This window comes from Scyliorhinus canicula, chromosome 27 (assembly GCF_902713615.1).
Source record: "Scyliorhinus canicula chromosome 27, sScyCan1.1, whole genome shotgun sequence".
NCBI classification, from domain to species: Eukaryota; Metazoa; Chordata; class Chondrichthyes; order Carcharhiniformes; family Scyliorhinidae; genus Scyliorhinus; species Scyliorhinus canicula.
In genome coordinates this window covers 8,464,116-8,491,529 of record NC_052172.1, presented here as the reverse complement: position 1 = coordinate 8,491,529, position 27,414 = coordinate 8,464,116, and the positions used below count along the sequence as shown (strand labels likewise).

The 27,414-nt window shown below is 50.1% G+C and overlaps 2 protein-coding genes across 2 annotated transcripts; both read right to left on the bottom strand.

The window, feature by feature from the left end:
- Nucleotides 1-1,753: 1,753 nt before the first annotated feature.
- LOC119957967 (olfactomedin-4-like) lies at nucleotides 1,754-12,635 on the bottom strand. Its single transcript, XM_038786208.1, has 5 exons — nucleotides 12,571-12,635; nucleotides 9,319-9,471; nucleotides 7,036-7,245; nucleotides 3,607-3,757; nucleotides 1,754-3,237 (listed from the first exon to the last, which is right to left on the bottom strand). The coding sequence occupies exons 1-5, from the start codon at nucleotides 12,610-12,612 to the stop codon at nucleotides 2,441-2,443; spliced, it is 1,353 nt and encodes a 450-aa protein (XP_038642136.1). The 5' UTR covers nucleotides 12,613-12,635; the 3' UTR covers nucleotides 1,754-2,440.
- A 7,427-nt stretch (nucleotides 12,636-20,062) lies between these two features.
- On the bottom strand, nucleotides 20,063-26,912 carry LOC119957702 (olfactomedin-4-like). The gene is made up of 5 exons (XM_038785767.1): nucleotides 26,685-26,912; nucleotides 24,238-24,442; nucleotides 22,399-22,403; nucleotides 20,806-20,956; nucleotides 20,063-20,439 (listed from the first exon to the last, which is right to left on the bottom strand). The coding sequence occupies exons 1-5, from the start codon at nucleotides 26,910-26,912 to the stop codon at nucleotides 20,063-20,065; spliced, it is 966 nt and encodes a 321-aa protein (XP_038641695.1).
- Nucleotides 26,913-27,414: the final 502 nt, after the last annotated feature.

Here is a 27,414-nt window from a genome sequence, read left to right as displayed (position 1 = left end):
TCATTTTCTCTTGTATTATACGGTATCAGGTGCAATATAGTTCATTTTTTTGTTTAATAATGTTTTATCATTTGTCTTAAAAGTTCCCAGCAGCTTTCTGTGATTTTGTTCAGAAATGTTCCTCCACGGTTTCTATCAAACTAGGATCTATCAAGTTAGGTTTCACTCTTGGATCTAGCTGGTCCAGTATAAACAGCAGCTGGGAATTGCAGCAATCTCCTAGGGTAGCACAAGTGGATAGCACTGTTGCTTCACAGCGCCAGGGTCCCAGGTTCGATTCCCCGCTGGGTCACTGTCTGTGCGGACTCTGCACGTTCTCCCTGTGTCTGCATGGGTTTCCTCCGGGTGCTCCAGCTTTCCTCCCACAGTCAAAAGATGTGCGGGTTAGGTGGATTGGACACGCTAAATTGCCCTTAGTGACCAAAACAGTTCGGAGGGGTTATTGGGTTACGGGGAAGTGAGAGCTTAACTGGGTCGGTGCAGACTCGATGGGCTGAATGGCCTCCTTTGCACTGTATGTTCTATATTCTATGTTCTTTATCACTGCAGAAATATGGTGCAAACACATTTCACAAAATAGATTCAGTGAATAGTCACCACCTATTTAAGAGGTGCAAGTTAGCCCCAGTTAGCTGACTCAGTCCCGTTCCTATTTCACACCGATCTGATGCACCTTGGTCACATTATCCAAAAACACGGCGTCAGTTTTCACATGCAGCATGAACAACAGCCAGCTCTAATTCACCGCCATCTCTGTCACCTCCACTGCCTGTAAGTTATCGCCCAATGCCCACCAACTGGATGTGCAGTCAAGCGTCCCAGATAAACATTGGGAAGACAAGGTCATTGGGTAGAGTCTGGTGCCCACCCCATGGCGACATTGGTGGGAGAGCTTTGATTAGGCGGGATGTTGGTGTGCAGGGACCCCACTGCCTTCCTGCACCTTGATTATGTCCTTGGCAAGAAGTCAGGTTGATAGCCTGCCCATCCTGCCCACTAACTGAGGTTCTTAAGTACCTAATTAATGCCCACTTAACGGCCCTCATCATACCTCTACTGTTAATTAACGCAGGCACTAGCATGAGACCTCAACACCGGGATATTTGATTGCAGAAACCGTTGGGTCATAAGGAACTCGGTGCTTGATTGAGGGACCCAGTATTACATAGAACATAGAACAGTACAGCACAGAACAGGCCCTTCGGCCCTCAATGTTGTGCCGAGCCATGATCACCCCACTCAAACCCACGTATCCACCCTATACCCATAACCCAACAACACCCCCCCCTTAACCTTACTTTTATTAGGACACTACGGGCAATTTAGCATGGCCAATCCACCTAACCCGCACATCTTTGGACTGTGGGAGGAAACCGGAGCACCCGGAGGAAACCCACGTACACAGGGGGAGGACGTGCAGACTCCACACAGACAGTGACCCAGCCGGGAATCGAACCTGGGACCCTGGAGCTGTGAAGAATTTATGCTAACCACCATGCTACCCTGCTGCCCCTGGGAGAGGTGGGGGTAGGGAGGGGCTTGGGGACCCACTCCACCACCAAGACCACCTATTTCCAACTGCAAAACACAACATGACTCCACTCCACCACCACTCATTTGCTGCTGAACCCTCACCTATTTATTTGCTACCTCTGGACTTGATTATTCAAATGGACTCCACTACGTTGGGAAGAAAGGGATAAAAAAATGATGTTTAGAATAAGAGAGTAAAATGATTCACACAACCCACCTCTTTGTAGATGCTGCTGTTTATTATGACATTTTTAAAGAATTCCAATATAAATCATCAAATAGAATCTGGTCCAATTATTGAAGTTCAGTATCAGGGATAATAATTCATGACAAAGACAGAAAAAGAACTAACGTAACAGGCAGGAATGAGTCTCGTATTAAACCACTTTCTCCCTCGAGTGAGGTTTTTACACTCTGTCCATCCAGCTGGATAATTGTCCAGATATTAAACGGACCGTCACATCCAGAATTATTCTCACAGACAGGATGTTACCACCATTCTGGACGCAAACCTCTTCACAGTCACTGTATCACTTGTCCAATACTTGAGAGCATTGATTACATGAGAGCTCAGTCAAACTACACCTCAGAAAACACATGTCAATCTCCTGTATTTCTATAACCGTTCTACCAGCTCTATTGCTGTTTCAAATTTCACCCATTCTGGGTTTAGTTGGTGTTCCCAAGCCGTACATTGTAACATCAGCTTCACCACCCACCAGCGATAACACAGCGGTCAAACTCTGATGGCAACAAAAGTGAAATATGGCATCTAAATAACCCGAGATTCAAGGCCAGAAATTCCCCTATTCACCCAGATTCCCCCAGTGATTTGTAAACCCAGTTGATCAGTTTTCTAATTGTTAAAATTGATCCGTTGATTTTACTGTGGGATGTTACCTGATTGTTACTCAGGTTTAAACATCACATCGTAAGTCAACTGGTAGCCATCGTTGTACACATAGAGTTTGTGATCAGATGGACTGTAGTTAACATTTTGTAGTTTCTCCAAGACTTTACCCATCTTTATAGAAACCGCACCCTCTTCCCCAGTCCTGGTGTCAAATGTGTAGAAAATTTCCTCAGACCGTAGGTCCACTGGCCGTATTGCATACAGCACCCCACAGATCATAAAGGCGTTGGTCACACTAGGTTTAAAGAGCCTAGTCACCCAAGTCCTTTCCACTGTGAAGGAGGTCACATTGATTTTACCAATAGCCACATATCCAGCACTAGCTTCAGGGCTGTAGATGACCCACAGGCCGGACTCGTCGACAGCAAAGTCCATGTCTTGGTACGTGACACCAGCATAGGAAAACCTGTTGTTGTAAGCTGCACCTGTAAGAATCTGTCTCTGCACAGTGTTTGTGTTTATGTTAACCCTGCACATGTACCGAGAATTGTAACAGTTGTAATAGAAGTATTTATCATACAAACACATTCCACTACCCTGCCCATAATAACTAAGTCTTTTGTCGATTGGATTTTTGGTGAGCAGTAAATCATCGTGTGAATGATAGAGTCTGTAGCGGTACATATATCGTTGATTTGACTCGAGTGGTGCCACCCAGTACAACTCCTTTTCACTGGAGTTTGAAACTATCCCTCTGCCCCATCCTCCAGATTTATAATTAAATCCTCTCCAGTTCATCTGTACCACGACGGGGTTGGATACATTAAGAAGGCCGTTATGATCACAGCTCCCTGTTTGAAAAATAGTAAACTCGAGTTCAACAAGGGGTATTCACATTTTACATATTCAATGCTTCAATTCCCAACAATGCGCTATTGTAATTATTGTGACATTACAGTGATTATGGTATAACTCAGGTGCACTATAACGTTTGGAAAGTATTTGCACAAATATCAATTGCAACTATTTTGGTTTGAGAAACATTTCTCATATTTTTTAAATTCTTTATAGATTAGTGAATTCCCATCTGCACATTCAGAGTGATGTCATTAGAATGCGTGTGTTTATTAGCGGATTAATGATCCAATGTGAGTGACATCCCTCCCTCTTTATTGGGCAGACTTGTGTCCCTCAGTCACCATTAACCGTGATTAACTCACCGTAGTCAACGGAGGCAGGGGTTTGTGAATGCCGATGTTCCTCACAGTCCTGTAGGCGTTTCTTCAGCGTCGCAATCTCTCTGCGGATTGCCAGCACGTTGTGTTTATCGAGCGACTCCAACTGGTCGACGGTTTGCGACATGTTCAGAATCTGAAATACACGCGGCGTTTAAAGGGAATCATGTTTGGGTTCACAGGGACGGGGGGGGGGGGCATTCAGCCCCTTGAGCATGTTCTGCCATTCAATGAGAGTAGAGCCGATCAATTTCCTAACTCCCTTCTACCCACCTTGTTTCCACAACCCATAATACCGTCAAATAATAAAAACCTATTACTGTCGGTTCTGAAGTTTTCAGTTGAGGTTCGGCCTTGGTAGCTTTTGAGGGGAGACGTTCCCAGATTTCCACTCCCGTTTGTGTGAAATACTTGCTCACATTATTGCTGAACAGAACAGGCGTAATTTAAGGTTATTCCCCCTTGTTCTGGACTCCCCTGCCACACATTACGGTTCGTGCTCGGTGTACCTTCTCAATTCTGTTAATTATCTTAAACATATCAGTCAGATAATCCTGTACCATTTGGTGGAAAAGACTGACCTCAAGGTGGAACTTGAATAAAGAAAGAGGGAGATGAGTTTGGAAATTCCAGACAGCTTATAGAATTTACAGTGCAGAAGGAGGCCATTCGGCCCATCAGTTCTGCACCGGCTCTTGGAAAGAGCACCCTACCCGAGGTCAACACCTCCACCCTATCCCCATAACCCAGTAACCCCACCCAACACTAAGGGCAATTTTGGACACTAAGGGCAATTTAGCATGGCCATTCACCTAACCCGCACATCTTTAGACTGTGGGAGGAAACCGGAGCACCCGGAGGAAACCCACGCACACACGGGGAGAACGTGCAGACTCCGCACAGACAGTGACCCAAGCCGGGAATCGAACCTGGGACCCTGGAGCTGTGAAGCGATTGTGCTAACCACTATGCTACCGTGCTGCCCTTAAGGGGCAATTTAAGCGGCAATTAAGGGGCTGGTTTAGCACACTGGGCTAAATAGCTGGCTTTTAAAGCAGACCCAGGCAGGCCAGCAGCGCAAGTTCAATTCCCGTACCAGCCTCCCCGAACAGGCGCCAGAATGTGGCGACTCCGATCTTTTCACAGTAACTTCATTTGAAGCCGACATGTGACAATAAGCGATTTTCATTTCATTTAGCGCGGCCAATCCGCCTACCCTGCACATCTTTGGGCTGTGGGGGCGAGACCCACGCAAACACAGGGAGAATGTGCAAACTCCACACGGACAGTGACCCAGAGCCAGGATCGAATCTTGGACCCCGGCGCTGTGAGGCAGCAGTGCTAACCCCCTGCTCCGCCGTGCTGCCCTGTGCCAGCTTTTTTAAGGAGCTTCCTAATTAATCCCACTGGATTGATCGTTTCCCCCATAAACTGCAATTCTTACTATTTCAAGTGTGCATTGTCGCGGTTGAGATGTGGCAAAAAATACATATATCGTCAGCTGGATTACTTTATAAATTCACTGCGGGCTGGCTTGAGTTGGGAAAACTGGCATGTGGCTCTCCAGTTGCACAGTTGGTTACCTCCAGATTCTCTGGCACTTGTGCGCAGAAAATCTGGGCGTGTGGTTTCCGCTCTCACGCTGGCAGGCGTGACCTGATAGAAATGGTAACGATGGTCGCCCTCTTTAAATTGTGTTAAAATAATATGCCCCCCTTTCCACCTCCACAGATAGTGGAAACAGCCCCACCAGGGCAAATCCCCCCCCCCCTCCAAGAACAAGGCAGCCCCTCCCGCAATACGCATGGGGAGAATGCCCCCTACCCACAAGCACGAGGGCAACCCCATCCCTCAACAAAGACGGGGGGGGGGAACTCCTCCCTCCTTCCCCACAAGCACTGAGGCAACCCCCCCACACATAAGGGACCCCCCCCCCCAAAACAATGGATGTCCCCAGAGGCCATGCCCCTGGCAGTGCCATGCTTGGCAATGCCACACTTGCCCAGTCAGTTTGGCACTGCCAGGGGGTAGTGCCAGGAAGTTGCCCCACCAGGTCCAACTCCCCCCTCCCCCCCCCCCCGGGGCGATACTTTGTGCCCCCAGCAGGTTTGCATTTTTAGATAACGGTTGAAAGCATCACGTGAAGGGGCGGCACGATGGCGCAGTGGGTTAGCCCTGCTGCCTCACGGCGCCGAGGTCCCAGGTTCGATCCCGGCTCTGGGTCACTGTCCGAGTGGAGTCTGCACATTCTCCCTGTGTTTGCGTGGGTTTCGCCCCCACAACCCAAAGGTGGGCAGCACAGTAGCATTGTGGATAGCACAATCGCTTCACAGGTCCAGGGTCCCAGGTTCGATTCCGGCTTGGGTCACTGTCTGTGCGGCGTCTGCACATCCTCCCCGTGTGTGCGTGGGTTTCCTCCGGGTGCTCCGGTTTCCTCCCACGGTCCAAAGATGTGCAGGTTAGGTGGATTGGCCATGATAAATTGCCCTTAGTGTCCAAAATTGCCCTTAGAGTTGGGTGGGGTTACTGAGTAATGGGGATAGGGTGGAGGTGTTGACCTTGGGTAGGGTGCTCTTTCCAGGAGCCGGTGCAGGCTCGATGGGCCGAATGGCCTCCTTCTGCACTGTAAATTCTACGTAAAAATCTATGTGTGCAGGGTAGATGGATTGGCCACACTAAATTGCCTCTTAATTGGAAAAAATGAATTTGGTCACTCTAAATCTATAAAAGAAAAGAAAACATCCTGTGACATCACGTTGTCAAGAGCGGAATCCTTTATGTGGAGGGAACATAAGGCATGGAAACCTTTAAGAGCATGTAAATTTATTGAAGTAGATTTAAATGAGGTTCCCACCCTCGTTGTGTCACCCGCGAGGGGCGGGGAGAATCAGAGAACGAGATCCCGCTGCCGAGATTCTCGTTGCCGTGGTCTTGTGATTTCTTTCAGCAAGCATCGCAATTTTCAATTGCGGTGAACACCCTCGGGAAATCCCCCACACTGATTCTGTAACGGTTATTGCTACTCCGCCACTTTAATCCTGACCTCCTTTACATGTCGAATTAACATTGCTGCACCATCGACAGCCCGCAGCATTGGACTTTCCTCGCTAAACCCTCTCCTCCTTTAAGCGGCTCCTTAAAACCTACCTCCCACCTCTCCTAATTCCTCAGCTCGCTATTACGTTTTGTTTGATTTCTCTCCTATGAGAGCACCTTTGGGATGGTTCACTCCTTAAACGGTGCTTATTCGATGCACGTTGTTGCTGTGTTGAATAACTCCACCCAATCAGGACAGGAACTCTCTCCTGCCGGTTCCTCTGGTGAATCACTGCTGACCAAAAGCTGTACAATACTCAACCAACACAGGACAGAAAAACACGAAGCGACAAACGGAATGATTTATCTCTGTCTGACCTCACTGTAAAGCTGGTCGATCATGCTGTTGCTGCTGTTGAGGGAGATCTTCAGCTGACTGGTGAGCGACAGCAGTTCTCGGATCTCCAGTTTCAGCAGGTCGAATTCGAGTTGGGTGTAGAAGCCTCCACTCTCCAGGCTCTCCACCCGCCGTGTCAGGTTCTGCAGCTTGGCCGTGTTCACAGCGAGAGTCCTCGTGTATTCCTGCACCTAAATGGAGCATCAGAGGGAACCCACACAGTTACAGCCACCTCCACAGTCAGTGAACCAAACTGCACCTCACTGCACAGTTCACAACCCTGGTCTGGCGTGATGTGTGTACGCTAACACTTTAAAGATTTTTAATTCATGTAAATATTGATTTCCTTGCCCACTCCAGGTAAAAGCGCAGAAAAATATTTTCCAGTATTAACAATTAAAGAACAAAGCACGGTATTTGAACAAACACGGTGGGCAGCACGGTAGCATGGTTAGCATAAATGCTTCACAGCTCTAGGGTCCCAGGTTCGGTTCCCGGCTGGGTCACTGTCTGTGCGGAGTCTGCACGTCCTCCCCGTGTGTGCGTGGGTTTCCTCCGGGTGCTCCGGTTTCCTCCCACAGTTCCAAAGATGTGCGGGTTAGGTGGATTGGCCACGCTAAATTGCCCGTAGTGTCCTAAAAAAGTAAGGTTAGGGGGGGTTGTTGGGTTACGGGTATAGGGTGGATACGTGGGTTTGAGTAGGGTGATCATTGCTCGGCACAACATCGAGGGCTGAAGGGCCTGTTCTGTGCTGTACTGTTCTATGTTCTATGTTCTAAAGAGAACAACGAAGATCAAAGAAAAGTACAGCACAGGAACAGGCCCTTAGGCCCTCCAAGCCTGTGCCGATCATGATGCCCGAACTAAAAATAAAGCCTTCTGTCCTTACTCATACTAATAATCGCTTATTGTCACAAGTAGGCTTCAAAGGAAGTTACTGTGAAAAGTCCCTAGTCGCCGCATTCCGCCGCCTGTTCGGGGAGGCTGGTACGGGAATTGAACCCACAAGCCAACTGTTTAGCCTACTATGCTAAGTCAGCCCCTACTCGGTCCATATCCCTCTATTTCCTCCCTATTCATGTACCCATCCAGATGCGTCTTAAATGTTGGGAATGTGCCTGCTTCCACCACATCCTCTGACAGCGCGTTCCAGGCATCCACCACTCCCTGCGTGAAAACCTTACTCTGCACATCTCCCTTAAACTTTCCCCCTCTCACCTTGAACCTGTGCCCCCTTGTAATTGACGCTTCCGCCTGTCATAATTTTATAGCCCTCTGTCAGGTCTCCCCTCAGCCTCTGTCTTTCCAGTGAAAACAATCGGAAAGAAGAACAATGAAACCCATTTGAATTCGTAACTTCCACCGACAAGTTCCCATCCAAACCGCATCGTGAATTGGAACAGCATTGCCGAACCTTCACCGAGGGGCAGCAGGGTAGCATGGTGGTTAGCATAAATGCTTCACAGCTCCAGGGTCCCAGGTTCGATTCCTGGCTGAGTCACTGTCTGTGTGGAGTCTGCACGTCCTCCCACTGTGTGCGTGGGTTTCCTCCGGGTGCTCCGGTTTCCTCCCACAGTCCAAAGATGTGCGGGTTAGGTGGATTGGCCATGCTAAATTGCCCGTAGTGTCCTAATAAAAGTAAGGTTAAGGGGGGGTTGTTGGGTTACGGGTATAGGGTGGATACGTGGGTTTAAGTAGGGTGATCATGGCTTGGCACAACATTGAGGGCCGAAGGGCCTGTTCTGTGCTGTACTGTTCTATGTTCTATGCTCTAAAACCATGAAACTCTTTCCCTCACGGTCATTAACAGGAACAGAAAGTAATCGAACAATCCAATGGAATGATGACATTTCTCTCTAGCGGACTAGACTACAAAAGGGTAGAAGGAAAATGCCAGCTGTACATAAACTACTGGAGTTACTGTGAATGATCCTGTGCACCACACCATGAGTAGGATATCGTGTATCCCTCCCCCCTCTCCCCATTGATAAACCACAAGGATCCCCTATTGATAAACACTTCATCTGATCACCCATCAATATCCCATTGACAAATACCACACCCCTGTCACTGAGCATATCTTCCATTGATGAACACCCCAGACAGCTCATCCATCAGAATCATTCCATTAATATCCTGGGACCAGTGCTATCCTACAACGAATGCCTCACTATTGCTCTCACTCTGTTTCTCAGACAGTAACCGTGGTTAATTAATGAGTGCAGAGTCTGAAAGAGGATGGTGTGTGTCAGTAATAAATGTACCTTGCTGATTTCACGTTGGACATTGATACTGAGCGTTTGGTATATTGTTTGCAAATTTTCCACCTTTTCCACCGGAAACACATTATCAGGCCAATTCACGGAGCAAACACAGACTCCATCGCTGTCAATTGACCCATTGACACGGTTACCGTTCTGTGGACATAGAAATCAAAATTAGCATGCTTTATTAACTTGTATGAGCAGGTAGAAAAGCTTACCCCTCCCCCACCGAAACTGCACACACTTATTCATTCCTCCCCCTGAATTCGTAACATCCCTACACACACCCCCACAATTGGTCACACTGCTTCACCCCCCTCCCAAGCTGGTTACAGTCCTTTATTCGCCCCCGGAGTTGGTAACACTCCTTTACCCCTCCCTCATCCTGGTAATATCCCTGAAACGAAAGGGAAAATGCTGGAAAATCTCAGCAAGTCTGGCAGCATCTGTAGGGAGAGAAAAAAAAAATGAAATGAGAATCGCTGATTGTCACGAGTAGACTTGAATGAAGTTACGGTGAAAAGCCCCTAGTCGCCACATTCCGGCGCCTGTTCGGGGAAGCTGTTACGGGAGCTAACGTTTCGAGTCTGATGACTCTTTGTCAAAGCCGTGACAAAGAGTCATCTGGACTCGAAACGTTAGCTCTTTTCTCTCCCTACAGATGCTGCCAGACTTGCTGCGATTTTCCAGCATTTTCCCTTTCGTTTCAGATTCCAGCATCCGCAGTAATTTGCTTTTATCTGGTAATATTCCTTTCGTCCTCTCCGAGCTTTTGACATTCCTTCAATTTCCTTCTGCAATATGGTAACACTTCTCCTCACCCTTCCCCTGAACTGGTAATATTACTTCATCCCTCCCCCAATCTGGGAACCCTCCTTCACCCCTCCCCTGAGCTGATAACACATCTCTGCAGCTGCTAACATCGCTTTCCATTGGTTACACCACAGGAGACCATTCAGCCCCTTATGCCGGTGCTGATACCCCTCCTCCAGTCCGCTTCACCTTTCACCCCTAAAACTACAGGTAACAAATTGGCTGCTCGTTCGGCGCTGCGGCTGTCGTTCACCTCACAGTGGAGGCAATCCCCAGCTAAAGACACTGCACAATTTACCTTTTAGATTTATTATTGGTGGCAATCTGTGACTGCCAGATTTCTGCTCCCACCTAATGCTCAAAGACAGAAAACACTGGACAACCTCAGCACGTCTGACAGCATCCGGAGAGAGAAGGGAGCTAATGTTTCGAGTCAGGATGATTCTTTGTCAGAATGAATCAGTTTTCAGTGTCTCTGACTTATCAGGAATGTTATGGAACTATAAAAGCGGGCGGCACAGACTGGGACTATCACGCCATTAAACACCTTTTCATTAGTGTCACACATTTGCCCCTAACCCTGTGATTCCCCCATCCAGACATTGACCCAATTCCTTTTTGAAATTACCTATTGAACCTTCTCCCATTCCCCTTTCAGACAGTGTCTTCCAGATCACAGGAACTCGCTGAATAAAGTTACAGTTTCACGTTTGTCATGTGACGTACCTTAAATCCGTGTCCTTTATTCACCGGCCTCCAGGACAAGGCGGTGGTTTCTCTTCGTTTCTCCTTCTCAAATTCAAAAACTTCGCTCTTACGCAAAACGTTACAGCAAGGTGACACCTATCTGCTTATTCCTCAAGGCTGACTGACCATGGTCAGTCACTAACACTTCATTAACACCACGGCCATTGTGTGAAGTGTTTCATCGAAGTTAGTGGCCATTTGACGAGGCTCTGTTGCTGATGTGGATTGTCAGTGAATGTGAGCGTTTGTCAGAGAGACGGAGTTCCAGATTACACTTGTATCTCTGATCTACACACACATTGAACTGGAGGAAGAGGCTCGTACAGTTCCCTCTACATCCACCCAATACTGCAGCTATAGATCCTGTACTTTGGGGTGAGCCCAGATTAGAGAGAGATGTCTCTAATATCTGCTCCCTGAATCAACCCAGATAGTGGGAGCAATCTGATGTGATAGGTTAAGAGTTTTGCAGGAGAAACACATTAACCCAAGTCTAAGCTTTCCTAAAGTGCAGCATACCACTGACAATAAACAGCTGAGACAAAGCTTTGACAAAGAGTCATCGGGCTCGAAACGTTAGCTCTTTTCTCTCCCCACAGATGCTGCCAGACTTGCTGAGATTTTCCAGCATTTTCCCTTTCGTCTGAGAAAATGCAATTCTTTGTTGGTCATAAATGCACCTGGTGAGTGAGGAGGGCAATGGGACACCTGGCTCACCCCCCCATTTTATTGACTGCATATAGAGGGGAGGGGTGCTCGGGCTGGAAAATGGAGCTTCGTGCCATTTCCACCACCTACTATCAGCACTGAGCACTCGTGCATGTCATTGCCAGATTGGGGAAAGGTCTATGTACCATACAAAAGTTCAGAGTGAGGGCACCACGGTGGCGCAGTGGTTTGCACTGCTGCCTCACGCCGCTTAAGGACCCGGGTTCGATCCCGGCCCCGGGTCACTGTCCGTGTGGAGTTTGCATATTCTCCCCGTGTCTGCCTGCGTCTCACCCCCACAACCCAAAGATTTGCAGGGTGGGCGGATTGTCCCTTAATTGGTGGAAAAAAATGGAATTGGGTATTCCAAATTAATTTTTTTTAAAGTTCAGAGTGTGCATCAAAAGAGTGCCCCACTCCCCCGAAAACTTTCCTGATTCACACAAACAGCAAGAGAGGGAGTTCAATTAAATGTGGCGTGACTGTGCCCACAGTGTTATATTGGCTTGAACATTAACAATCCTGAAAGGGAAAAAGTTTCATTTATTTCAGAAACTCCTGAAGCAATTTGGAGTCCATTAAATACTTTTTTGAAGCAATTTTCAACCAGCGAGATCCCACACGCGCCACAAGATAAATGTTTTCAATAATGTTGGTTAAAGAAGAATCTTGGCCAGGGCACCAGGGGCAAACTCGCCTTCTCTTCTTTGGAATAGCCTCATTGGATCTGTTACTTTCGCCTAGGAGAAGGGGCAAAGTCTTGATTTAACATTTGACATGAAAGAAGGTTACCTCCAACAGGGCAGCAATCCTTCAATACTGCATTGGAGGTTCGCCCTGTAATTACATTCTCAACCGGCAAGAGTGGGCTTTCAATCCACAGCTTTCTACCTCACCGTGCGACTGCTGATTTGACAAAGGAAGACCTTAAACAGGAAGATTTTGACATGATTAGACTTTCTATAAAATTAGGAGCAAACTTACAGACGGGAGGACAGCAGCCGCGATCAAGATAAGGAACAACATCTTCTTTCTGCTCCTGAACTCACCTCTAAGGTGCGTGCGGATGGGGAATGGCTTAAATAACCAACTCACCATAATCCCGCCCCAAAATCAATGACACATTCTTCCACGATCAAATCAGTTAAGTGAGCTTACTGATAATACCCATCTAAACCATTGACATTGTGGTAATTTTGCATGTCAAATTGTTGTATAATTATCAGGAATGACTTGATATTCAGCCATATTTTTAATTGGCCGATGTCAACATAAAGCTTCAACTGAACAATGTTCTTCTATGTTGTCTGCAATACCACAGATTTATTTCTTGGTCTGTCCTCTTTTTTTGTTGACGGTGTTTTGTGTTACAGGTCTGGGCATCTTCTGTTCTCTTTGCCTAATGAATTATTCGCATTTAAAGGTGACTGGGCTACAGAAAGAACTTTATATTATTAATAAAATGTTTGTTTGTACAACAGTTCTGCAGCTACTGACCTGCTCAGTTAGACCCTCCCCTCCACTGTGAAGCCCTCGACGTCATTAATATCATTCCGCACTCTCACAATGCCTGCTCCCTCATTCCAAACCTCATCTCTGTCCCCTAGTGAAGCCAAGTGGACGTGGCGGACAACTGGTTTAACCATAACTGGCTGGATCTCCGTAAACACTGAGGTTCTGCTCTAATCTGCTATAAGTGTTCACAATTCCCGAATCATGCCGGATTGCAAAGAGAATCCCCAGCTTATTTTCACTCCTCATGGCCTCTCCTGTGACACCCCCCCCCCCCCCCCCCCCCCCCCGCTCCCCCTCTGCCCTCAGATCCAACAACAAGTGCAAGGCCATCACGGATATCCTTGCGACTACGATTGGGCCAATACGCTCTGCCTCCCCCCCCCTTCCCTCGGCCAACTAGGCAAACTTCCTTTTGGGTTCCCCTCTTTCCAGCATCACATGAGGTGGCCTGGTGTCAACTTTTGTTTGTTAACCATTCCAACTTGGAGCCATTACTAAATTGCGCGTGCTATTAATTAAACGGGGCCAAGATCGAACGCGGGTCCTTAGTACTGGAAGGCAGCAGTGCTAACCACTACGCCATCGTGCCATCCATGTGAAGATAAGCAGCTGACAGAGCAGATAATTGTTCGACAGGAACAAATTCAAAAATAGTAACGTGATAGAATAAAGAATGGCCGAGCAGCAGAAAAGCAGAACAAACTCAAGGAGACTGTTAAATTACAAGTAACCATAGAACATACAGTTCAGAAGGAGGTCATTCAGCCCATCGAGTCTGCACCGACCCATTTAAGCCCTCACTTCCACCCTATCCCCATAACCCAATGACCCCTCCTAACAAATTAGTATAGCCAATCCACCTCACCTGCATGTCTTTGGACTGTGGAACCGAAGCACACCCACGCAGACACGGGAAGAACGTGCAAACTCCGCACAGACAGTAACCCAGCGGGGAATCGAACCTGGGACCCTGGCACTGTGAAGCCACAGTGCTTTCCACTTGTGCTACCGTGCTGCTCAAGGCAACCTACTTTGCAATGAAATGGAAACCTTGTTGAAGGACATTGACCTGCTAGAAGGATCCCTCAGGTCTGAGTTTATCCCTTGGGAACATTACAAAGTGGAGCAAATGAATTATATGCCTCTGTGAAAGAGTTGGTCACCCAGTTTTCAGAGAAGGCTCAGGAATTCTCGCTATTCCAGGAGGAAGCCAAGAGTCACAAGAAGGAGACTACAGCACTGAAGGAAACAGTGGAAGGACCTTTGGAAAAATATTACAATCCCGACTTCATATAAATAACTATGTAGCATTGTGAATGGCGAGATGTTTGGATGAACTGCAAGCAGCTCGCTTTTTTTCAAATTTAGAGTATCCAATTCATTTCTTTTCCAATTAAGGGGCAATTTAGCGTGGCCAATCTACCTACCCTGCACATCTTTGGGTTGTGGGGGTGAAACCCACGCAAACACGGGGAGAATGTGCAAACTCCACACGGACAGTGACCCAGGGCCGCGATCGAACCTGGGACCTCAGCACCGTGAAGCTGCAGTGCTAACCACTGCACCACCACACCGCCCTCCTGCAAGCAGATCTTTAAGGGTTCGGACCAGGTTCCAAGAACATTGAACATAGAACATACAGTGCAGAAGGAGGCCATTCAGCCCATCGAGTCTGCACCGATCCACTTAAGCCCTCACTTCCACCCTATCCCCGTAACCCAATAACCCCTCCTAACCTTTATGGACACTAAGAGCAATTTATCATGGCCAATCCACCTAACCTATAGTACGTACATAGTAGAGAAAAAGAATAATCAACAGAGAACGTTGACAAATGGTATATCGACAAACAATGAATGGTTACAGTGCGGAACAAGGGGCCAAACAAGACAAGTACATGAGCAAGAGCAGCATAGGGCATCGTGAATAGTGTTCTTACAGGGAACAGATCAGTCCGAAGGGGGAGTCGTTGAGGAGTCTTGTAGCTGTGGGGAAGAAGCTGTTCCTATGTCTGGACGTGCGGGTCTTCAGACTTCTGTACCTTCTGCCTGATGGAAGGTTCTGGAAGAAGGCAATGCCTGGGTGTGAGGGGTCTCTGATAATGCTGCCTGCCTTCCTGAGGCAGCGCGAGGTGTAGACAGAATCAATGGGAGGGTGGCGAGCTTGTGCGGTACGTTGGGCTGAGTTCACCACACTCTGCAGTTTCTTGCGATCTTGGGCCGAGCAGTTGACAGATCAGTAACCTGAGCCGGGGATCGGGTCCAGAGCTGCAGCGATTCAACTGCTCCCAAGGGGCTAGCACGGGAGTATGTGGAACGCCACCCTCTGTTAACGGAACGGCAGCCGATTCGCCGGTTCCGTAATTGACACCCCGCCGCGGCTTGACGAAATTCATTCTCCCCAAGCATCGCAGCCGACATGGCCGCAAGGAGGGCAGCGCCGCGCTTCCGGGAAGCGGAACTCGAGATCCTCCTGGACTCCATGGAGGAGAAGAGGCTGGTGCTTTACCCCGGGCCAGGACGGCGGTCGGCAGGCGCCACCGTTCGCCATGCCTGGATAGAGGTGGAAGCAGCTGTTGGCGCCGTCGGGGCGGTGGCCTATGTGGTGATATGCATCACTGTAAATACACAAGGGGTTAATGTAAGTACATGTAGACTAGCTAGACACTAGAGGGAGCACCAGAGACATGTCACACAGACACTCAACCAATAGGTCAGTAAGATAGGACACGACCAATGGGCATTCACGATACACACAGAGGTGACACGACCACAGGAGGGCATTACACCAACCCATATATAAAGGACACAGCACACATGATCTTCCTCTTTCCAGTGGAGACACTCAGTGAGTACAGACACAGGGTTGATTCAACATCACACCCACCACGTGGATTGTAGCAGACTGAGTCGTCAGTCTGAGTAGCTATAGAAGAATTAACAGTAGTGGCGAACCTGTGTAGGAGAATTGTAAATAGTTCAATAAACGTGTTGACGTTATCTCCACGTCTGAACCTTCCTTTGTCAGCGTGCACATCAAGGAAGCCGCTTATGCTACGCCAAGAGCATAACAAGACCCCCCCCCCACTTCCCCGCCCCTCCTCCGGCCCTGGCCATGACCCTCCCCCACACAGAAAACACAGCCGGTGTCCGATACAGTAGCCTGCAGTCCCCTCACACCACCTCCTACCTCCTCTTGCAGCCGCCTCAGCCAGCAGACCAGCTTCACGATTTTTTATAGGACATTAGAAACACGTTGTCGGGAAATCGTCCCATCCGATTTCGACGTCGGAGCTGATTCTCTGGCTGATCGCGCTTCGCGATGTCAGCGCAATGTCACGGAGAATCCAGCCAGTAGTCAGCCAGAGCGACATGTTCCTGAATGCTCAAACATCAAAGGGTGTTCCAACTTGAATTACACCTTCAATCTCTCTACTGTTTGCAGCGGAGGCAGTGGCGGAGTGGTCTTGTCGCTGGACTAGTAATTCAGAGATCCAGCTAAATGCTCTGGGGACCTGGCTTCGAATCCCGCCAGGGCACATGGTGAAATTTGAATTCAATTTCAAAAAATCTGGAATTCATGGTCAATTGTTGTAAAGAAAAAACAACTGGTTCACTAATGTCCCTTCAGGGAAGGAAATCTGCCGTCCTTACCCGGTCTGGCCTACATGTGACTCCAGGCCCACAGCAATGGGGTTGACCCTGAAATTGCCTCAGGGATGGACGGTAAATGCCGGCCCATCCAGCGACGCCCACATCTCATGAATGAATAAAGAAAACAAAATTGCGGAACAGGTTTGTCCATGATCGTTCCAGGTCCCGGAATGTCCCTGGCATCAGACCAACCTACTGCACTTGAGATTACTTAGCAGTCTGAGGAGCCTAAAACTCCAACTTCAATGTTGTTACAGGTGATCGACACAGCAACCACTGTGCAGAGTCTGCAACTTCCATCTAGCAAGCCACAATCCCATAATAATAACCTTTATTAGTGTCACAAGTAGGCTGACAGTAACACTGCAATGAAGTTACTGTGAAAAGCCCTCCGGCGCCTGTTCGGGTACACAGAGGGAGAGTTCAGAATGTCCAATTCGCCTGACAGCACATCTTTCGGGACTTGTGGGAGGAAACCGGAGCGCCCGGAGGAAACCCACGCAGGCACGGGGGAGAACGTGCAGACGCCGCACAGGCAGTGACCCAAGCCGAGAATTGAACCCGGGTCACTGGCGCGGTGAAGCATCGGTGCTAACCACTGTGCTACGATGTCGCCCTGTTGCAACCAGATCTATCACTGTCTACACCGACAAGCATCTCACTCCAGGGCGGCATGTGGCGCAGTGGTTAGCACTGGGACTGCGGCGCTGAGGTCTCAGGTTCGATCCCGGCTCTGGGTCACTGTCCGTGTAGAGTTTGCACATTCTCCCCATGTCTGCGTGGGTTTCGCCCCCACAACCCAAAGATGTGCAGGTTAGGTGGATTGGCCGCGCTAAATTGCCCCTTAATTGGGAATAAAAAAATTGGGTACTCTAAATTTAGACAAAAATGTATCCACTCCAACTTCTTCCCGTCACACGTTTGGTGCCATGAAACTTCCTGACGGTCCGCATGGAAAAAGAAGAAAAGGCAACAGAAAGGAGGCAAATGTCATATTCGTCCCCCTCGCAAGAGATGTTCAAGAGTAACAGTAACCATGCATCGAAATGAATAACCAAACTAAACAGATATGGTTCAACCTAAAGCAACAGAAGAAAAGGTTGCCTATCCAACCTTCAAGAACGAGAACCAAAGGAGCCTTCCACTCTCCTTACAGAATTGCTTCTGCAATCGCCGCGCCCCCCCAACAAATCTTACGGCTGAGATTGATTGATTTTTGTTTATCAAACATGTCAAGGACCATGAGGCAAAGTGGTGCATATGGAGATAGGTGGGATCAGCCATGATTTAATCGAACGGTGGGGTGGGGTTGACGGGCTGAATGGCCACCTCATTTTCCAATGGAGCCCAGTGTATGTAAAGAGCCAGGCAGAGGGATCTGGGGTGTACAGATCCACAGGTCACTAAAAGTGGCAACACAGGTGGAGAAGGTAATCAAGAAGTCACAAGGTGTGCTTGCCTTCATTGGCTGGGGCATTGAGAATGAAATGGGCAAGTCATGTTGCAGCTGTATAGAACCTTAGTTAGGCCACACTAGTGTTCAAATTTGGTCGCCACACTACCAGAAGGATTTGGAGGCTTTGGAGAGGGTGCAGAAGAGGTTTACCAGGATGTTGCCTGGTATGGAGGGAATTAGCTGTGAGGAGAGGTTGGATAAACACAGTTTGTTCTCACTGGAACGACGGAGGTTGAGGAGCGACCTGGTAAGTTCATAAAATATAGGAGCAGAATTAGGCCATTCGGCCTATCGAGTCTGCTCCACCATTCAATCATGGCTGAGATGTTCCTCATCTAATTTGATAGAAGTCTACAAAATTATGAGGGGCATTGACAGAGTGCATAGTCAGAAGCTTTTTCCCCGGGGCAATTACTAGGGGACATAGGTTTAAGGTGCGTGGGGCAAAGTTTAGAGGAGATGTGCGAGGGTGGCACAGTGGTTAGCACCGCTGCCTCACAGCTCCAGGGTGCCAGGTTCGATTCCGCTACTGTCCATCGCTAAAGATACTCGCATGGTTTAGCCATGTAGGGATTTTGACTCAACAACGATGAAGGAAAGATGGTCTTTTTCCAAGACGTATGATTTGTGACCTGGAGGGAACATTGAGATGATGGTGCTTCCAAGCGGCTGGTGCACAGCGAGTAACAGATCTGAAGGCCGAATCCTTACCTTGACGGACCTGGTGCAATCAGTCAACATTTTCTTACACTGGAGTTAGGTGCTGTTTCGTTGCGTGGGCCGGCGATGGGATGGGAATTTTGGGTCGTGCGTTTTCTCAAAGTATGCTGCCGTGTTTGCCATTTCTCGAACCCATTATTTACAGCAAGTATTTACACATCCGGACCTCTACACAAGGTTGGGCCTCCTCCTGTCAAATCTCACTTCCTTCTCAGTCATGTGATCTGACATCGTTATTACATCAGCATCAATGTTAACCCTTTACTCTACGGGTGCTTGGGTATGAAGTTGGTGGCACTCTCAAACATAGAGAAACGTAGAGAAATACAGCACAGAACAGGCCCTTCGGCCCACAATGTTGTGCCGAACTTTTGTCCTCAGTTCATAGAATTTTGGACACTAAGGGCAATTTATCATGGCCAATCCACCCAACCTGCACATCTTTGGCCTGTGGGAGGAAACCGGAGCACCCGGAGGAAACCCACGCACGCACGGGGAGGATGTGCAGACTCCGCACAGACAGTGTCCCAAGCCGGGAATCGAACCTGGGACCCTGGAGCTGTGAAGCATTTGTACAAAAGGTGCCACAACTCTCCATTTCTTTGATTTATTATCTACTGACCTGTCTGCCAAGAGGAGGAAATCCCTCATTTACTCCATCAGCAGCCTGTGACGAAACGCAAGTACAAAGAACAAAGAAAAGTACAGCATAGGAACAGGCCCTTCGGCCCTCCAAGCCTGCGCCAACCATGCTGCCCGTCTAAACTAAAATCTCAAAGAACAAAGAAAAGTACTTACCTTAACTTTAACCCGCCAGTCAGAGATCGAGCCTCGGGCGCCCTCAGCACACGCAGACTGGGAACTGGGCTGCAAATTGTACAGTGTTTATGTCGGATGTGCCATCAATTGTACGCGAGACGTGTGCTTTACAAAAGTCAGGCTTTAATAGACTAAAACACAGCTCTGCGATCGTCCACAATGGAATGGACGATCGCCGGGCGTTTGTCCATTTATACCTCGCTAATGGAGGCGTGGTTAACTCAGCCTCTCGGCCAATCGGTCGAGAGGCACATGACCGACCAGGGCCAATGGTAAGCCGGTGTTCTGCCCCAATGGCAGACAGGTATGCAGATCATATCACCACAGTGTCTATGTTAAACCTGCACATGTACCGAGAATTGTAACAGTTGTAATACAAGGAGTTGTTGTACAAAACCATTCCACTTTCCTGTCCTCTGTATGTATAGTAAGAAGAATAACAAGAATATGGAAATGATTTGGCTGTTGGATTGTTAGAGAGGAGTAAATCATCGTGTGAATAATAGAATCTGAATGAGTCAAATGTTCGCCAGTCGGTGTTCAGTGGAGCCACCCAGTACACTTCGCCTTCACTGGAGTTCGGAGCAGAACCTCTCCCCCATCCTCCATATTTATAACTAAATCCTCTCCAGTTCAGCTGTATCACCATGGGGTTGGATACATTAAGAAGGCCGTTATGATCACAGCTCCCTGTTTGAAAAATAGTAAACTCGAGTTCAGCATTGAATTTGAAAAATGTGAATAGCCAATGTTTGCATATCCAGCAATGTGCTCTTGTAATTATTGTGACATTATAGTGATTAATGCATAACTCAGGCACACTGAGATATCTGTAAAACATTGCAAATATTGAAACTGTACCTATTTTGGTTTGTGAAAGATTTCTCTTTTCTTTCATTCTTTGTAGATTAGTGAATTCTCATCTTCACATTCAGAGTGATGTCATTAGAATGTGTGTGTTTATTAGCGGATTAATGATTCAAAGTGAGCGACACCCCTCCCTCTTTATCGAGCAAACCCGTGTTCCTCAGTCGCCATTAACCGTGATTAACTCACCGTAGTCAACGGAGGTAGGGGTTTGTGAATGCCGATGTTCCTCACAGTCCTGTAGGCGTTTCTTCAGCGTCACGATCTCTCTGCGGATTGCCAGCAGGTTGTGTTTATCGAGCGACTCCAACTGGTCGACGGCTTGGGACATGTTCAGAATCTGAAATACACGCGGCGTTTAAAGGGAATCGTGTTTGGGTTCACAGGGACGGGGGGGGGGGGGGGGGGGGGGGGGGAGGCCATTCAGTCCCTCGAGCACGTTCAGGCGTTCAATGAGATCAGTGTCGATCAGTATCCTAACTCCCTTCTACCCGCCTTGTTTCCACACCGCATAATACCGTCAAGTAATAAAAAAGAATCAGTTTTCAGTTGATCCTCGTCAGCAGTTCGGGGAGACGTTCCCAGATTTCCCCTGCCGTTTGTATGAAATGCTTGTCGAACAGCCCAGGTTAAATTCAGGTTATGCTCCTTGTCAGGACTCCCACCCCACCCCACCCACCATATCTTATAGTTTTGCTCCATCTTCCTTATCAGTTCGATAACCCCCCGAAAGTTTGATTGAAATTCCCAGCAATTGGGTCTCTTGCATGTCACTGGGGAGGGAGATAGTCAAGAGGATGGATTACCGACTACCGACAAAGAGAGTTCGGAGTCAGTTGAGTAGCTGGAGCATGTGAGGGTGATAGGCAAGAACAGGGCAAAGTTACTGAGGAACTGAAGTACAGAATGAACATAGAACAGTACAGCATAGAACAGGCCCTTCGGCCCTCAATGTTGTGCCGAACAATGATTACCCTACTCAAACCCACGCTATACCCGTAACCCAACAACCCCCCCTTAACCTTACTTTTTCGGACACTACGGGCAATTTAGCATGGCCAATCCACCTAACCCGCACATCTTTGGACTGTGGGAGGAAACCGGAGCACCCGGAGGAAACCCACGCACACACGGGGAGGACGTGCAGACTCCGCACAAACAGTGACCCAGCCAGGAACCGAACCTGGGACCCTGGAGCCAGGGCCGGCTCAAGGCACCGGCAACTCGGGCAGTCGCCCGGGACGCCATGTGGTAGGGGGCGCCAGGGACTCGGGTCCCGCGCATGCGCAGTTGGGCCGGTGCCAACCAGCGCATGCGCAGTGGCTGCCCTGCCACGCGGTCCGCCCCCTCGGTCCGCCCCCCCCCCCTCGGTCCGCTCCCCCCCTCGGTCCCCCGACCCCGCGGGTCCGCCCCCCCCGCCTCGGGTCCCCCGCCCCCCCCCCACGGGTCCGCCCCCCCCTCTCGGGTCCGCCCCCCCTCGGGTCCGCCCCCCCCCCACGGGTCCCCCGCCCCCCCCCCCCCCCCTCGGGTCCCCTGCCCCCCCCTCTCGGGTCCGCCCGCCCCCTCTCGGGTCCGCCCCCCCCGCCCCCCTCTCGGGTCCGCCCCCCCGCCCCTCCCTCGGGTCTGCCCGCCCCGCCCCCCCCCTCGGGTCCGCCCGCCCCGCCCCCCCCCCCTCGGGTCCGCCCGCCCCGCCCCCCCTCAGGTCTGCCCGCCCCCGCCTCGGCCCCGCCCTCTGTCCCGCCCCCGCCCTCGGTCTCGCCCCCCCCCCCAAGGGCGCCGAACTTCAGCTTGCCCAGGGCGCCAGCAACCCTAGGGCCGGCGCTGCCTGGAGCTGTGAAGCATTTATGCTAACCACCATGCTACCGTGCTACCCGTGAAGAGCACGAAGAGCCAGTGAAGGTTAGTGAGGACGGGGTGAATGGGATTTTTGATCAGGATAGAATTCAAGTTGCTAAATTTTAATGAGTCAGAGTCATCGGAGGGGCAGAGGACGCATGAGGGGAGGATTCGGATCGAGACGATAAAGGTGTAAATGTGAGGTGAGGAAGAGGTCGGGGTGGAGCACGGCAATGTTCGAGACAGGCAGACTTTGTAAAGCTGAAGATTGCAGGGATGGAAGTCTGTCTCGGGAGCGAACAGGATTCTGAAGGTGTCGCCATGTCGACCTGCAAATGTAGAGTCGTACAGGACAGAATGAGGCCATTTAGCCAATCATTTCTGTGCCAGCCCTTTGAATAATAATAATAATAATCGCTTATTGTCACAAGTGGGCTTCAATGAAGTTACTGTGAAAAGCCCCCAGTCGCCAAATTCCGGCGCCTGTTCGGGGAGGCTGGTACGGGAATTGAACCCACGCTGCTGGCCTTGTTCTGCATTACAAGCCAGCTGTTTAGCCCACTGTACTAAACCAGCCCCTATGAGGTTTCTAATTAATCCAACTTTATCAGTCTTTTCTCAATAACCTGCAATTCTTAATATTTCAAGTGTGCATCCAATTTCCTTTTGAAAGTTATTAATGAGTCAGCTTCAACTCTCCTTCCGCGCGGTTCACTCAAGGTGTTAACAAATCACAGCTGCGCTCTCATCAACCTTCCCGGAATTTTGGACATGTCCACGGACGGTGATTCTTATCGTGCTGAGGAATCTGGTGAGTGGTCAATTGTTGAAGACGGATGGCACAGTGGCACAGTGCAGGCAACCCAGGTTTGACTGGCATTGGACGACTGACTGTGAGGAGTTTGCACGTTCTCCCCGTGTGTGCGTGGGTTTCCTCCGGGTGCTCCGGTTTCCTCCCACAGTCCAAAGACGTGCAGGTTAGATGGATTGGCCACAATCAATGCACACATTTATGGGGCTAGGGTGTGGGAGTGGGATTAGGTCGGGTGCTTTTTCGGAGGGGAGGTGCAGACCCGATGGGTCGAATGGCCTCCTTTTGCACTGTAGGGATTCTACAATGGCTTCAATCTTTCCAATGGAAGTTAAGGCTCATCCGAAATTGGGGATAAGACTGGAGTAGGTGAAGAGGGTGATGTCCATGTGTCATCAGTGGGCACTATCATCTGTTAGCTGGATGGCATTGCGAAAGGTAAGAATGCACAGGAAGAGGGGAGTGACCCTTGGCGAAATTTCAAGGAAAATGATTTGGAATGAAATGAGCTACTAGAACAACCAAGGTTGCAGCTGGAGAGCAAAGAGATGAACCAATGATTGTTTTAAGACCATAAAACATAGGAGCAGAATTAAGCTATTCAGCCCATCTAGTCTGCTCCGCCATTCAATCATGGCTGATATGTTTCTCATCCCCATTCTCCTGCCTTCGCCCCATAACCCCTGATCCCCTTATTAATCAAGAACCTATCTATCTTTGTCTTAAAACAGTGATTTGGCCTCCACAGCCTTCTGCGGCAAAGCGTTCCACAGATTCATCACATCCTGGCTGAAGAAATTCCTCCTCATCTCAGTTTTAAAGGATCGTCCCTTCAGTCTGAGGCCTTCGCCTCGGGTTATAGTTTTTCCTACCAGTGGAAACATCCTCTCCATCTAGGCCGCTCAGTATCCTGTAGGTTTCAATAAGGCTCCTTCCCCCCTCCGCTCCTCCCCTCGTCCTTCATAGCTCTTCACTGTAAAGCTGGTCAATCATGCTGTTGTTGCCGTTGAGAAAGGCCACCAGCTGACCGGTGAGTGACATCAGCTCTCGGATCTCCAGTTTCAGCAGGTCGAATTCGAGTTGGGTGTAGAAGCCTCCACTCTCCATGCTCTCCACCCGCCGTGTCAGGTTCTGCAGCTTGGCCGTGTTCACAGCGAGAGTCCTCGTGTATTCCTGCACCTAAATGGAGCATCAGAGGGAACCCACACAGTTACAGCCACCTCCACAGCCAGTGAACCAAACTGCACCTCACTGCACAGTTCACAACCCTGCTTTGATGTGATGCGTGCATGCTTCATTGTGAATAGTTCGCAAGGTATCTCATATTGAAAAATCTCAAACTAATACTTTTACTGTCCATCCGTAATTTCTCCTGAGAAGGTGAGCTGTCTTCTTGGATCAGGGTTTTAACCCAGCGACAGTGGGGAACGGTAATAAATTAATAAGCCAGAAGGGTACTTCCAATTAATGGTTTTTCTATGTGTCCGTTGTCCTTGTCCTTTAGGTGGTAGGTTTGTGGATTTGGAGGTTGCTGCCGAAGACCTCTGGCAGTGCATCTTGAAGGTGGTACGTAGTGCCGCTACTGTGCATCGGTGGTGGAGGGAATGTGTTCATGGATAGGGTGCCAATGAAGGGGGCTATTCTTCATGCATGGTATTTGGGCAGCAGGGTAGCATGGTGGTTAGCATAAATGCTTCACAGCTCCAGGGTCCCAGGTTCAATTCCCGGCTGGGTCACTGTCTGTGTGGAGTCTGCATGTCCTCCCCCTGTGTGCGTAGGTTTCCTCCGGGTGCTCCGGTTTCCTCCCACAGTCCAAAGATGTGCGGGTTAGGTGGATTGGCCATGCTAAATTGCCCATAGTGTCCTAATAAAAGTAAGGTTAGGGGGGGGTTGGGGTATGGGTATAGGGTGGATATGTGGGTTTGAGTAGGGTGATCATGGCTCGGCACAACATTGAGGGCCGAAGGGGCTGTACTGTTCTATGTTCTATGTTCTATGTATCAAGGTTCTTGAGTGTTGTTGGAATGTGCATTCGTCCAGGCAAGTGGAGAGTATCCCATCACACTCCTGACTTACGCCTTGTAGATGGTGGACAGGTTTTTTTTTGGGGGGGGGGGGGGGGAAGAGTCAGGATTTGAGTTACTCGTCACAGGATTCCTCGCTTCTGACCTGCTCTTGTAGCCACAGTATTTAGGGGACTGGTCCAGTTCAGTTTCTGGTCTTTGGTAAGCCCCTGGAAAGTGGGGAATTCAGCAGTAAATAAATGCAACATCCCCATCGACACATGGGAAGCGCTTGCCTGAGAACGCACAAACTGGAGAAAAGCCAATCACCTGGCAGCATAGGGTGGAGCACGTGGAGGCCGAGCGTAAACAGCGGAAGGAGCGCGCAGAATCCAGAGTGTCCCACCCACCCATCTCATCGAATACCCCCTGCCGAACCTGTGGCAGAGTCTGCGGATCCAGGATTGGGCTATTCAGCCACCGCAGGAACCACCTCCCCGGAGTGGAAGCAAGTCACCCTCGACCCTGAGGGTGTGCTGAAGAGGGTGCGGTGACGGAGTGGACCGCTGCCACCCACGTTTCAAGTCTGTTTCCGCATGCTTTGTTTGAATGTTTGAACCGCCCGCTCCGCCAAGCTATTCGAGGACGGGTGGTTGGGGGCAGACGGACGTGCCTCGCCCCTTTGGCACAGATGAATGATTGGAACTCCTTGCTAGTGAATGGGGTCCCGTATCTGTGACTAATATCTCCGACGGCCCTTGGCAGGGCCGGCTCAAGGTACCGGCAACTCGGGCAGTCGCCCGGGGCGCCATGTGCTAGGGGGCGCCATGAAGGAGTGCGTGACCGGCGTCAGAGACCCGGCGCCGCGTAAAAGACTCGGGTCCCGCGCATGCGCAGTTGGGCCTGTGGCCAACCAGCGCATGCGCGGTGGCCGCCCTCCCTCAGGCCGCCCCGCACAAACATGGCGGATGGATCCAGGCTCGCCGGTGGTCATTCCCCCCCCCCCCCCCCCCCTCGGGCTCACTCCGCCCCCCCCCCCCTCGGGCCCCCTCCGGCCCCCCCCTCCGGGCCCCCCCCCCCGGGCCCCTCCTCCGCCCCCCCCCCACTCCGCCCCCCCCGGCCCCGCCCGGCCCCGCCCCCCACCCACCCACCCCCCCCCCAAAGGGCGCCGAAGTTCAGCTTGCCCGGGGCGCCAGCAACCCTAGGGCCGGCGCTGGCCCTTGGGTACTGAAGGAGAGCTGAAATTTCTCCACAATAGTTCTCAAAGCACTGGTGGTCATCTGGTGGGCACCTCCACCCACTTGGAGTGGGCGTCTACGAGGACCGGAAACACGGACCCTATGAAAGGCTTAGTAAAGTCGGTGTGCAACTGCACCCAGGGGCACCCTGGCCATTCCCAGAGATGGAGCGAAGCTGACGGAGCTCCTGGTGCTCCCGGAATGCTGGCCGGCTTTGTACCACAATCTCGATGTTGCCATCCATTGCAGGCCATTGCATAGCTCCTTGCTGCCATCTTCATCTTCGAAGCCCCCCGGGTCTCCACAATGCAGGTCTTGCAGGATCGACTCTTGGCCCAGCCGCAGGATGAACGCGTGAGCTCCCCATAGGAGGACATCGTCCTCCACGCTAAGGTCCTGATGATTCATGATGTAGGGCTGCCGCGGGAGGGGGGAGGGGGGGGGGGGGCCGTGGGATCCCTTTGGGTCCGTGTATGAATCTGTACGGCCGTCACTGGCACAGTATCCATGAAGTTCAGTGTTACTGGCGGAGAGGGGTTGCTCGCAGGCAGCGGGAGTTGACTGGGGGTGTCAGCGTTTGCTATTTGCCACACATGAGGATGATCGGCCATGAAGGACCGTAATGGTCCACAGCTGGGAAGGCAGCAGCTGCCTCTTCGCCCTGGCAAACACGTCCTCTTGCGGCACTCCACGTACCCACCTTTGATTCTTCCTTAATAATGCAGGAGGAGGTGCCAACGGGGTGGCCAAGTTTAGGATAAACTTCACGTAATAGTTCACGAGACATGACATCAGGTCGGTGGTACTTTCTAGTGTCGGAGTTGCCTTTATGGCCTGGACCTTCTCCTCCACTGGGTGACCGTCAGCCTTATCCACACGGTCAACCCAGGTACGTGACCGCCTTCGACTG